This window comes from Ziziphus jujuba, chromosome 12 (genome assembly GCF_031755915.1).
Source record: "Ziziphus jujuba cultivar Dongzao chromosome 12, ASM3175591v1".
Classification (NCBI taxonomy): domain Eukaryota; kingdom Viridiplantae; phylum Streptophyta; class Magnoliopsida; order Rosales; family Rhamnaceae; genus Ziziphus; species Ziziphus jujuba.
In genome coordinates, this window is record NC_083390.1 from 8,282,524 (window position 1) to 8,296,862 (window position 14,339).

At 31.5% G+C, this 14,339-nt stretch overlaps 2 protein-coding genes across 2 annotated transcripts; one reads left to right on the forward strand and one right to left on the reverse strand.

Moving 5' to 3' along the window:
• Positions 1 to 144: 144 nt before the first annotated feature.
• Positions 145 to 1,368, forward strand: LOC107428765 (germin-like protein subfamily 1 member 1). Its single transcript, XM_048462806.2, has one exon. The coding sequence runs from the start codon at positions 300 to 302 to the stop codon at positions 966 to 968; it is 669 nt and encodes a 222-aa protein (XP_048318763.1). The 5' UTR covers positions 145 to 299; the 3' UTR covers positions 969 to 1,368.
• Positions 1,369 to 2,696: 1,328 nt separating this feature from the next.
• Positions 2,697 to 4,543, reverse strand: LOC107428773 (probable galacturonosyltransferase-like 9). Its single transcript, XM_016039363.4, has one exon. The coding sequence runs from the start codon at positions 4,197 to 4,199 to the stop codon at positions 2,997 to 2,999; it is 1,203 nt and encodes a 400-aa protein (XP_015894849.1). The 5' UTR covers positions 4,200 to 4,543; the 3' UTR covers positions 2,697 to 2,996.
• Positions 4,544 to 14,339: the final 9,796 nt, after the last annotated feature.

The following is a 14,339-nucleotide window of genomic DNA, read 5'->3' on the forward strand; positions in this document are numbered from 1 at the left end:
AATGGCTTTGCTTTAAAGTTTAAAGAATTCAAGCAATAAGCTCAAAGCACGTTTAATCAAAACTGAATGTTCTATAGCAAAAAATAAATAAATAAATAATAGGAAAAAAAAAAAAAGAGAGAAAAGAAAAAACTTGACTTGCCTTGTGTTTTTCTCCTCCTCTAATGCCTCCTAAGCTACTCAATCACCCTTCCCACCACTCAGTAATTATCTCAAACACTTACTCTCCACCATTTTTTTCTCCTATATAAAGTTCTGGTTTTTTGCTTGCTAAAATCCATACAACCAAATTCTTCAACATGGGTTGTAATTCTTCATTGCTCCACATACTGCTCCTCTCCCTAACCCTTCAACTTTTACGGGTCAAACCCGACCCGGATCCACTTCAAGATTACTGTGTTGCAGATACAAAACCCAACCAAACCTTCTTCATCAATGGAGCACCATGCATCGACCCAGAGCTAGCAACAAGTTCCCATTTCACCACCTCTGCTCTATCCAAACCAGGAAGCACAAAAACCAACCCATTCGGTTTCAATGTCACCCTCACAAACAAAGTTAATCTACCTGGGCTCAACACATTGGGCCTGACACTGGCCCGAGTTGATATAGCCGAAAACGGCATCGTTCCACCCCACTCTCACCCAAGGGCCTCTGAGGTAACCATTTGTCTCCAAGGTTCGGTTCTTGTGGGCTTCGTGGACACGTCCAATCGTCTGTTTACTCAGACACTCAATGAAGGTGATTCGTTTGTGTTCCCAAAGGGTTTGATTCATTTCCTTTATAATCGTGATCTGAACCATCCAGCGTTTGCTTTGTCTGGGCTTAGTAGTCAAAACCCAGGTACACAATTAGCGGCACTCGCTTCCTTCACTTCCAAACCCGCAATTCCCAATGAGATTTTGACCAAAGCGTTTCAGATTAGTGACCAAGATGTTAACAGGATAAGGAAGAACCTTGGAGGTTAGATTATTTTATTCCCTAGCAAGCTGAGAACGATTGATTGAGAAGAAAATAATATTTATAAAAAATAAAAAAACCATTTTATATTTTCTTTTCTATTCAAACCAAATATTAAACTCTCCAAGTGGCTCATATGGTATGTGTGTTTTATTTGTGTACATATATACACAAGTCCGTACTTCGTATCTCCCTTCTTTTTCTTTTTCTTTTTTCTTTTTTTGCCCTTTTCTTCTCCTTTTTGGGTGTTGGAGAAAAGTGTTCAATCTTTAAAATAAATGTGAAAATAAGGTTATATTTAGTGGTAGAATTTCAAATAAAAGTGTATTGACCTGCGTCGCAATGCCATCACTGCTAGTGCTATACCAATATTTAACAACTTTGTGGTGCACTTGTTTTTTTTTTTTTTTTTTTTTTTTGTTCCTGCCCAAAAAAATAAATAAATAATAATAGTCTATGTCAACGCTATTTCCATATACCCATTTCCTAATTCGTTCATTTTTGCGTAAAAAAATAGAATTTTTTTTTTGTTTTGTGTGATAAATAGTTATCACAACGTATCGTGTTCATGTGAAATTTAATTAATCCAAATATTATTCGTTAAGTTTTCATATGGAAATAGATAAATTTAAATTTATTTTATTTTTTAAATTATCATGTAATATGTCATCTAATTTATTAATCTATTAAAAAAATATATAAACTCTATTTAACTTTTAAATAATAAAATAATATTTTTCAAAATAACTGAAAAGTATTTGTTTTTAGAGTTTTTTAAAAATTAAATTAAAAAAATAAATTAATACATATTTGATAATAAATTAAGCATAATTATAAATATCATTTTTATTGAATCTAATAAATTTATTATATATTATCATATTTTATTAGTTAAAATTTATTAATTTATTCAATAATATTAATAAAAATTAGGTATAATATTATTCATCCAAATTTATAAATTATGATACAGATTTGTATAATGGATGATATTTTGGCAATGATAAATAATTTGTTTGGCATGTGAGCCAATGACTCTAAAAACCGAACTTTCAGAGAAATTTTGATGCATGAACAACGCATCCAAAAGACAAAAAAAGAATTATTAAGAAAACAAGAAGGCTGTCCTTTCTGGCACTCGAATTTATAAACTTCTAATTTTATGAAGCAGAAATCTATGAGGTGGAAAATTTTGCAAAGTGACTAGTTTCTCATACTTTTAACGTACAAGACCGATTCTCATACTAACGTTTTTTTTTGGTGAATGACTAAAAGGACTTACTTGGCAAGCTTCTAAGCGCCCATTGCATCATGGAACGAGACGTGTTAAATAAGTGTGCAAGTCCAGGTCAATTTTTAGAGGTTAAAGCTTCAACTTCACCCACTAATAAATAAGTAAATCTACCTTCCAATTGAAAACCAAATTTTTTTTTTTTTTTCTTTTTAAGGGTGAGTGGGGTCCCCAAGTGGTTGACATTAACACCGAAGTGGGCTTGTCACTTTGTCAGGCTCTCTTTCTCATTCTCAATGAAGCCCCGTGAACCCACTTCTTCCCACAATTGCTTCGCAACCATTCACACCTCTATTTCAATTTTTTTTTTTTTTTCATTTCATAATACTTCAATTGTGGCCCAGAAACATACTATTCCACAAGCAACGCACAATGCGTATCAAATTTTGATTCATAAACCACAATCAAAGAAAATAAAATTTGGAGAGCTTGAAAAAATCAAAAATGAAAGAACAAAGAACAACTTTGAATCAAATGTTATTCTTCACTCAAATTACATACAAAAGAAAAATGAATCCTAATCAAAATTGTTCCACAGATTGGAACCCAAAAATTTTAGAATTCTGATATCAAAATCAAGAAATACAAATGAATCCGGAAATAAAAATTACAAACAAAAAAAAAAAAAACCCATTAATCTAATCCCTTCCTAATGTGTTTCTTAAAAAAAAAAAATCTATACAAATCTATCAAAAGAATATGTGAATGGAACAAAATAATATATGAAAGAATAAAATATCAAAACTCATAGCAACACTCTAGAATACCCAATCAACGAGGAAAACGAAGAGGAGGAAAACGACGATAAAGATAAAGATGACAAGCCGAGTGGCTGCTGATCATTGGCCGCGGCAACATTGTCATTCTCATGGTATTGTGGCTTGAACAGATCGTACGGCTTCCAAAGGCTATCTAAACGACAAGGCGTTCGAGCATCCAGTCTAACCCATGGCTTCCCTTTCCCACTCCAATGGAGCAAACTCACCGGACCCGGATGCAGAGACCTGCAACTGCCCCTCACATTGTCTCCGCCAAGTCCGTGCTGATTCCACCGGTGGTCGATGGCTTCGACGTTTCCGGCGAACACCAGCAGAAACGGCGGCAGAGAACCCAGATCGTAAATCCTTCTCTTCCGCTGCAACTCCATCCAATTCTCGATCTTCCTCTTGTAATTCCCTTCCCTCCATCTCACCAAATCCATCACCATCACGCCCGTGTTGAAGTAGCAAGGCCTCCTGGTCGAGAAGACCCGGGATAGAACCGGGTCGGACCAGAACCGGTCGGTGAAGTACTTGGTGAAGTTGGCGTGGCAGTATTCCGGGGCGCCGATTACCCGAGAACCCGTGAGCGTGGTATTCCAGAGCTTGCGAATGTCGTCGACGACGATCACATCGGAATCCAGATAGATGACCCGGTTCACACACGGGTCGAGCATGTCACCCAGGTAGTTTCTCGCGTAGTTCAACGGGTTCTCAAGGGCTTGACGAATCGAAGACGAGATTAGATTGATGACCATGTCTTCCCTGAATATGTAGACCTTGAAACTCAGCGATGGAAAAGTCGAGCGGACGAGTCTCTGTAAAACTCGGGGACTCACCGGGTCGAACTCGGCCGCGATGAAGTGGAAGAAGACATTTTCTGGGCAAGAGGCGTGCTTCAGCACTGAGTGTACGGCGGCTATGGAACCCCTGAGATACTCTGAATCCAAAGTCATGGCTATGTGGACCAGTGATGGGTCGCAGGACGATGCCTTTTCCCTATTGGTTGAAACAGCGCAGTCGTAGCCGTTACGATAGTCCGGCGCTTCAGCGAATCGAAGAAACCCTTCGCCGATTTCGATCTCTCCTCCCGGAAACATTCTAGATCCCAGACATAATGGCGTAGAAACAAGACAAACCCCGATGAGCACCAAAACGACGGCGCTTAATCTGAAGGTCTTCATGACCATTTTCAAGAAACAAAAAGAAAAGGGTTTCTTTTTTTTCTTTTTTCCTGAAACTGAAAAAAAAAAAAAAAAATTTCCAGGGCAATGGTGGAAATTTTCTAGGCTTATAGGGCTATGTTTTTTGCATTACCATAGTCTTTCATTGTCATACACTAGAAAATGTATGTGGAAAAAAAAAAAAAAAAAAAAATTCTCAACGCGGTTGTTTATTTTCTTCTTCTTCTTCGTTCAGAACAAAACCAAACGCGGTTTTCCTTCTTTTTTTTTTTCTTTTTTTTTTTTTTTTTTTGGGTCCTTCCTTCCTTAGACTAAGAAAGAAGATAAAAAGGAAGGAAGTCTTCTGGGTTTCTCTTTGGTGGTGTGTGTGTTTCGGGAATGAAAATATATATAATTACTATACATATACGTGTATTGGATTCTCACTCTCTCTCTATCTCTCTCTCTCCCTGTCTCTGTTTTCTGTCTCTTTTGGTAAATTTTTTTATATTTTTTTTCTAAAATAATAATAAAATAAAATTTTCCAGGTACGAAAAAAGGGAAAGTGGATGATTATTTATTCTGAAACCTTCTGGCAAGGTAAAGAAAGGAATATCATGGTTTCTATGTTTCTTTTTTTTTTTTTTTTTCCTCTTTTTTGCTTTTTAATTTCTGGAATTTTGTTTTACAGTTTTGGTGATATTTATTTCTTTTTTTTTTTCAAAATGAGTAGATTTTTTTTTTTGAAAATAAAATAAATAGATTATTATTGGTATAAAATACACAATCTGTTCAAATTTTTCTTATCGTAACGCATTTACGCGCTTCCTTACTTTGATTTATCCGCATCCAAAAAATAAAAAATAAAAATCCAGCTTTTTCTTTTAATTTAATTTCATCAAAATAATTCAATAAGGTTTTTCTATTAAAAATGATATAATAATAATAATAATAATACAGTTTTATCTTTTCGAGAACATTTAATATTTCACGTAATGGTTGCACAGCCGTAATGCATTATTAGGTGTGGACCAGTATTCACATTTCCTGCTCATTTTTATGATTTCATCTTTTAGCATAATTTTTTTTTTTTAAATTTATATATGCTGCTGATGATAAAGAACTCACTCCGTTAATTCATCTAATTTCATAAAATGTCTCTCTATTTTTTTTTTTTGCTTTTCTTTTCTTTTTTTTTTCCTTTTCTTGCCAGGGATAAAATGTATTAAACCGTTATAGAATTTCTATTTTAGCTGTTTTATGGTAAATAAACATATCTCAATAATATTCAAATACAACAACCAAAAAAGAAAAATTCAACCAGTTTTTTGTCTCATAAAAAATTTAATAAAAATAGAAATGGGATTATTATATTTTTTTATATATATAAATAATCGGATTATTAGTTAACTTAGAACCGAACTTGTATTTATTTATTGGTTGACAGGGGAGGAGTAGGTGAGAGGGACGAATGCTGAACTAATTGATTGGGGCAGTTACTAATGAAACGGGGATAGTGAGAATGAACCATAATCGATATGAATTGACCCTTTCAATCCCAAACCAAAACTAACATTATTATTATTTTTATTATTATGATTGTTGTTGTTTGAAATAAAAACTACTATTAATTTAGTTGTAAATATACAACTTTGAGGTTGAGAGGTATTGTTCATGATCATGAAAGCCCTCCTTATTCATTCATTATTAAACTATATATTATGCATTCATTTTGAAGTTGAACCAAAAATCGCATATAAGAGGTATAAATCAAATCTCGAAACTTCCAAATCGGCTAATGACATTTCCAATGAACTATAAAAATCTAATAAAATCAAAAGGTTTGGATCATTTTAGGTACAAAATGTTTCTCTATGTTATCGTAACAATACATATAAAAATATAAAAATAAAAATAAATAAATAAATAAAAAGCTAACTTGAATCCATAAAAGTAGCCCATACATTGATATATGAATCTACACCTAACGGTCACAAAAATGATAAATAACATGTTTCAAAATTTTATACACAATTGTTATATAAATGATATAATGCAGCAAAACTATTTGTAATCCACCATTTAATATTAAATATTGCAATATGATTATTAATGGTTAAACAGATGACATGGTAGAAGCTAGATGGTTATGAGTGAAGCATATAGAAGAGAGTGAGGAGAGAGGTTGACAGGTGAGAAGGGATGGGTAATGATATGGGGTTTTATTGGAACAAGTAATATTCTTTGAGTCCAGTGGTGCAATGCCAGCTGTGACCAATAGAAGAACTGTCATCGATGTTGACGGCTGTGATCAGCCTGTCATTTTGAGCTTCCAATCCCATGTGATCACGTGCTCTCCAACTTGGATCTGCCTAATTGGTTCACTCTTTGCTTTTTTTTTTTGCCCTTTTTTAAACATCCACATCCCACACTCACAAGTCACACACCGCATTACGGTGCACCTGTTATCAATTTTTATTTTTATTTTTTTATTTTTTTTGGATTTTGGTTTAATAGCTGCTCAAGAGTCAGGAGTCGGCAAAATACAATTAACTCTTTTAAAATTGTGTAATTTATCAACATTATTTTACAAAAATAATAACCGAGAAATACATAATAAATTAACAACAATTTCAATACTCATAGATTTAGGCCAATAATTATACCATTAAAATTATATTTTCAAATTCTAGATTCAGTCATTGATTTGGAAAAAAAAAAAAAGTCTTCCTTTCCTTACAATAAAAAACATAATAATATAACTTCAATAAAAAATAAATTTATTCAAAGTTGTTGTTAGGTTTGCCAACGAATATAAATTTTTTTATTGACAGTGAACTTGACAGAAATTAGTCGTAGTTTAATACCGTTTTGGTTGGATAATTTAAACTTTTAATGCATAAAATTATAATATTGATGTAAAAGCTTCTCATATTTAAGCTTTTTTTGGTAAGAGCTATTCATATTCTTGTTGAGTACACGTTAAGATGTAGAAAATTCCTTGCCGCCGTGATAATCATTTTTTTTTTTAATTTGAGAAATAGAATAAAATAATTTAGTTTATTTTTTTTAAATTGCCAACAATAATTGGGGCAATTTTTAAATAATTCAATGTATAAAATATTTAGATGAATGCCTTTTTTCTAATTTGGATAACAGACGTGTCAAAAAGTAGTTGTTATGTAGCATTAAAGCGTCCCTAAAACAAAAAGTTAATTACTTGATGCTTCAACAACCTCATATCAAAATGTATAAAAATAAAATAAAAATAGCAGAATAAAAATTTTTTGGGTAAGTTAAACGATACTTAGACAAATTATATAATATCTTTTCCCGAATTTAAAAATAAAATAAAATATTTTCATCAAAAAATTAAAATAAAAGATTTTTAACATATTGCCAGTAGGCAATCATACATCCAGACAATGACAACTTGGATTTTCCGAGTCGGCAATAATTGTTACCAATTATACCATGACATTTGCCTTTTTCCTTAAAAAGAAAACAAGGTGTGTAAAAAAATTTATTAATCGAAGAGAAATAGTAGAGGTCTAATTTTTTTAAAATAATAATAATAATAATATTATTAATAAATTAATTTATTAAATATTGTTATATAATTTAATAAATATTTTGATAATATAATATTATTATATATAAATATATATAGTTAATTTCAAATTAATAATGAGATTTTTTTTTAAATGTTTTAAATTCCTACTTTCAAATATCATGGAAATCATGTATGATTTTATTTTTCAAAATATAAATATTCCAACTCTAATTCTATGCCCAAAAAACATAATCACTTTTGCCATTAGAAGATATAGGAAAGATTTATTGGTACATCATCAGCCATCATGGTATTGACCAACCTGTGTGTTTTTTTTTTTTGGTAAATGACCAATATATATATATATATATATATCTAGAGAGAGAGGTAAAATGAAATGCAACATAAAATTATAATATGGAGTCAGGTGAAATTAATAATTAATAATTATATTTGGAGACAGATTGGGATTTTGGGACCAACAAACTTTAGCATTATTCCAAAGTAAACAATTTTATTATTTTTATACCATTAATTCGTTTAATTTATAAGCTTCAAGTGTATTAAAGTTCCAACAGGACCGACCTGAACAATGTGATTCCAAACCTACTCAAAATAAAAACAATTTCCTTCTTAATCATATCCCTTCCCTACTTCATCAAAAAAGGAATGTTTTGCTTCGGTATTATTCAATCCATGATCTATCACATAATCACACGGTCAAGATAAAAAAGTTAAAAAAAAAAAAAGTGACATTTTTAACTGCACGTGTGGTTTAAGATTTGCAGAGCAGTTAACTTTTAGCAAATTTCCAGGAAAAATAATAATCATAATAAATAATAAATTATTTTGTTAAAATATATATATATATATATATATTGGGAAGGTGGAAGGAAAACAAAGAAGTTTGGCAGGTGGATGGTGTCGTCTGTGTTAAGCTGCATAGGATGCTCTGACGGTCTCGCACGGATCAATGGCCAAACTGCATTTTGGAGTTTTTTTTTTTTTTTTTAATTTTATTTTATTATTATTTTTTTTCTGACGGTGGTGTTCGTACACATGTGACCTATTTTAACTGGCCGCCACGTGGAAGTAATACAAGTCAAGGATAAAAAATATATTTATATATGAAAATGAAATGGCCATTAACTTTTTGTGGGCTTTCACCTCTAGACTAGTAGGATCCACTGGTGAATTTGCCGGTCCCACTGAATAAACTGAGTTGAATCGTAGTCGTCGATCTAATGTTTCTGTAGCTCGCCCGTGAAACGTGCGTGTTGCATGTTTTTAATCCTTTTCACGGTTTTCGTATGATCCGGGAGCGCTAGAACGAAAATGGATAATCCGTTTTTTGTGTGCATGAAATTGGGCTTTTTAATCCCTTTTCTTTTAGTTTCACGGGAATGGAGCAGTAATTGGATGATGCTTCATTTATAGTGGTGCATCCGTAAACATATAATTTTGCTATTAGAGCGACCACCATATAAATTATGTATAATTCAGTATATATATATTACCTGATTTTATGTATTCTTATATGTTAAAAAATCTATAAAGAATAATATTCATAATTATTTGATCTCTATGATTTTGTGATCTAATTATTATTTTTCACAGCCGTTCTGCAATAAATTTAAAAATTATTAAAATATAGGTATTTGGTCCCCTCTAAACTAAATATAATTAATTTAATTTCCATTGTAGTAAATAATAATAGTTTTAATCAACAATTACATATGTTTTTTAGTAATCATGTTATCATTATAATAAAGGTAAATAAGTTTGAATGCTTTATATTTATTTTTTGATTTAACGTAGCTAATGTTTATAAAAGTTTATTTGATTTTTCTTTTCTTTCCCACTCTAAAATTTTGATTTTCATTTTATCTTTTTCTTTTTTAAATTGGTATGGAAGTTATATTTATATATATATATATATATATTATAGATGTTGCTAAAAGATATTCTTTATAATATTAACATCCAAAGTAAATGTACTCTTCATATAATATTATTATACATAATAATTAATTGATTAAAATTTCCTTATAAATGCTTTTAATATCTATAATAATCACGTGAATATTTTTTGCTTGGTATTACTTATATAAAATTTTGCATATATTAAAAAAAAAAAAAAAAAAAAACTCCCCTCAAACCTCTAATCCTGGTTCCTTCCTTTGGACAGTAATTCTCTATTTTATTAAATATATATATAAGTATATATTTTTCATGTGACTAGTGTTAATAGTTGCGAATATTTTGCTTTATATTTTAACCAAGTGGTCTCTGAGAGCGCAAACTACAAAAAATAAAAACAAGCAAACAAATAAATAAATAAAATATGGTAACAAAAGTACAAGTGGGAAATGGTTTAAAAAAGATGAGGGTATACTGAGGTTGAAGACAAGGAATTTTGGAAGAAAAATATAAAATAAAATTAGATGGTAAAAGTTGATGATGGGCAAAATTTTAATTATTTTTGTGGAAGGACCTTCCCCCCTCTAATATTTTAATAACAAGTAGAGGCAATGCTCCAAAAACACCCCTAAAATAATTTATTAGACATCACTTTATTGTTAAATTACTAAAATGCCAAAATAAAATTTTCCTCTATTTTTCTACAAAAATAAAAATGAAAAATATTTTTTTCTTTTATTATTTCTGTATACTTCCTTTTTTCTTTTTGTGGATTAGAAAGTCAAACATTCATTAAAAAAAAAAATGAATTGTTACAATTTCACGTGTAAGAATAAAAATATGCAACAAGCTAACACGTTTGGTTATTTTTATAAAAATCAATAAATAAACAAAAACAATTGCTCGCTCTGTTCATTACCTTGTTCGGCCCAAAGTTACTATGGATGGAAATTGCCCACTGGGTGTCCTGGTTTATAAATAATAGCTACCGCAGAGTACGTCCCTCACGTATGCAGAGCACTAATAGCGTGATTAATTTATGTTTGTTTCTCAGCTTCAAAATAACTTTTTTTTTTTTTTCGTTAATCTTGGTTATATTGTGTATCTATTATGTGGGTAAGTTTTATATCCCCTACAATTGATATTAGAAAAAAAAAGAAAAGAAAAGAAAGAAGACATTAAATCTTGGCAAACCTCAAAAGGGTTTTAAATGACAACCAACATGAATGCTACTAATTGGGGTTTTAAATAACAACCAACATCTATGCTACTAATTGGAGAAGAAATGTTAGAATGTCCAAAAGAAGCTTACAAAATTGGACGGATTTTGAAATCGAGTAATCATTGCTACAATTACATATTTCGTTTTATACTTAGTTCTTTAATGTAGACAAACTTAGTTACAATATTTTATACCAATTCTTTTTTGTATTGTTGTCCTTGCTTTCTAGTGCCAATTATCAATTTTGATATTTTCTCTTTAATACAATCCATTATTATACTCCCCAAAAGGTTAGTAGTGATAAAGGGTAATGACAATCAGGCTAATAGATTAAACCTAGGCTCATCAAACAAGTTGTTGATTTATAAAGCTACATGCTCAACATAAAACTTTGAGCTCTTCTGGATAAGCTAATCAAGCAAGGTGGTTATGTTGTTGACGTAGGTACGTATAACACACTGACCACTACATTAGAGAAGGTAGGCAGGATGGTATGAATAGAACAAACTCTTTGAAAAGATGAGGACTGTGTAGAGAAGGTAGGCAGGATGGTATGAAGTGAACAAATTCTTTGAAAAGATGAGGACTAGTGGGGATTAAGGTTGTGATCTTCTGATAACAAAACCACAGAAAACCAACACAGAAAATAAAGAAAGACACAAAACAAAATATTGAGAAGAAAAAGATATATTATTCTCTTCGAAATTAATACATAAAAAAACGTCTCTAAAAACTCTCTCTTAGAATCTCTAAAAAACTATGTTGTCTCTAAGTTATGTGATGTGTTACAAGACTAAAAATTTAAGCATCTACTTATAAGGTTTAAGTTTGTCTTTTTACAAAACAATTTGCGCACCAAGTAAACTAAGCCATTAAGTAAACTTAGGGAACAAATAAAGAAAATCCTAATGGGTTAGGCTTTAGGAGAAAGATGGACCCCACAATTCTCCTCCTTCAACCGCATTTCAAAAAACCTTATGGTCACTTACCATCTATACCAATTATATCTTTACACAGCTTTAACTTTTCTTACCAACTATGTTTTTATACAAATTTAACTTCTTTGGTGTGATAAACTTCGTAAAAATATCTGTAGGATTCTCTTTTGTGTGAATCTTTACCAATTTAAGCAATTTATGCTCTATCACTTCGCTTATTCAATGATAAAAAATATCAATATGCTTTGTCCAAGAATGATACATTGAGTTTTTGCTTAAATTCATAGCACTCTGGCTGCCACAATGTATTTTATGTAGAAGGATGCTAAATTCATGGAGTAAACACTTTAACCATAATATTTTCTTATCGACTTTCGCTGCTGCAATGTACTCTTATTTTGTCATAGATAAAGCTACAATCTTACTTCCATGATACTGCTCCTCCAGCAAAAGTGTAAAGATGACCTGAAGTAGATTTACTATAATCAAGATCTCCGGCCATATTTGCATCTGTATAGCTTTTTAGAATTGCATCACCTCCCCTTAACACAAGCGTACTTTCAATGTACCTTCAAGATACCTGATAATCCACTTGATTGCTTCCCAGTGTTCCTTTCTAGGATTTTAAAAAAATCAGCTCATGGTACCAATTGTATGGACAATGTTTGGTCTGGTACATGCCATTGCATACAACAGATTTTCTACTGCTGAAGAATAAGGCTCTGAAGCCATCTCCTCTATCTCTACTTTGGATGAAGGGTACAATCTCTTACTTAACTTCAAATGATTTAATAGTGGAATGCTGACTGGTTTGGTTTTATCCATGTCAAATCTTTTTATTTCTCGTTCAACATACTTTTTCTTAGATAGTCATAACGTGTGATTCTTCCTATCTTGGGCTATTGGCATTCCCAAAATATGTTGAGTTAGACTCAAATCCTTCATATCAAATGACTTGAAATGTTTCTTATTCAGCTGACTAATTTTTATTGCATCTTGTTCAACAATCAATATGTCGTCGATGTATAGTAAAAGTGCAATGATTTTCCATTTAAAAATCTTTGGATATAAACATAGTGATCTGTATCAGTCTTCTTGTATCATTGACTCACCATAAAATAGTCAAACTTCTTATATCATTATCTAGATGCTTGCTTGAGGCCATACAAGCTCTTCTTTAGTTTGCAAATGAGATTCTCTTTCCCTAAAACCTCAAAACTTTTTGGTTGCTCCATATCAATCTTTTAATGTAGATCACCATGAAAAAATGCTATTTTCACATCCATCTACTCAAACTTTAGGTCTAAATACGCTACTAAAGTGAGAATAACTTGTATCTAAGTCATCTCCACCACTGGTGAGAAAATCTTAGTAAAGTCAATTCTTTTTTTCTGAAGGAAACCTTTGATGACTAATTGAGCTTTACGCTTCACCACCCGTCTGCTGCTATCTTTCTTAAGCTTTAACACCAATTTATTCTTTAGTGTCTTCTTTCATTTTGAAAGCTCAACTAACTTATAAGTATAGTTCTTTTGCAAACACTCCATCTCATCTTGCATTGCATACAACTATTTTTTTTGTCCTGATGAGAATTAGCTTCCTAGAAATTCTTTGACTCTCCTTATTTAGCAATCATAATATATTAATATTCTGGATATCTCTTTGATGGAATACCGTCTCGTTCAAATCTTTAGAGAGTGTACCATAATTTGACTATTGTGATGGTCCTGCAGCTTTTGGTGTTTGAGTCTCTCCCTGCTCAACATTCTCTTCTCTCTCCTATTTTGCTTCTAATAATTCTCCATGCACCTAGTTGTCATCTGTGGTAGTTTGTGCTAGTGCTAGATTAGGAACAAAATCATAGGTACTAGTACTAGAAGATTTTATAGGGCTTTTCAATGTCTTTTATAGTTTAGTTTTCATGGAATATTATATTCCTGCTTGTAATAACCTTCTTTGCCTTTGGATTCTATCGTATGTATTTGAATTTTTCATCTTCATATCCAACAAAGATGCATGGAGTAGTCCTTGTATCGAGCTTTCGTCTAAACTCCTTAAATAGATGTGCGAAGGCTAAACATCTAAATACTCTTAAATGAGTAAGGGATGGATTCTTAATAACCACACTTTCTCTGAAATTTCAAAATTCAATGGTACTAATGGCGATTTGTTAATCAAATAGCAAGTGGCATAAACAACTTCTCTCAAAAATGGCTTTGACAGCTTAGCTATACTGATCATATTTCTAATCTCCATAATCTTCTAGTTATTTCTCTCAGCTACACCATTATATTGTGAGGTAAGAGGAACTGTCTTATCATGTTGAATACCTTGTCCTCTACAGTAGGCATCAAACTTTTTGAAAGTATACTCACCTCTATTGTTTGAGCGAAGACACTTTAGCTTCTTTCCTATCTCACACTCTACCATAGCATGAAACTCTTTGAAGTGATCTAAAATTTGATCCTTCAACTTTAGGAAATAAACCCACATTTTCTGAAAAGTATCATCTATCAAGGTTAGAAAATATTTGT

Excerpts from the sequence above, each read along its gene's own strand:
- LOC107428765 (XM_048462806.2), top strand. The coding sequence starts at position 300 with ATGGGTTGTAATTCTTCATTGCTCCACATACTGCTCCTCTCCCTAACC.
- LOC107428773 (XM_016039363.4), bottom strand. The coding sequence starts at position 4,199 with ATGGTCATGAAGACCTTCAGATTAAGCGCCGTCGTTTTGGTGCTCATC.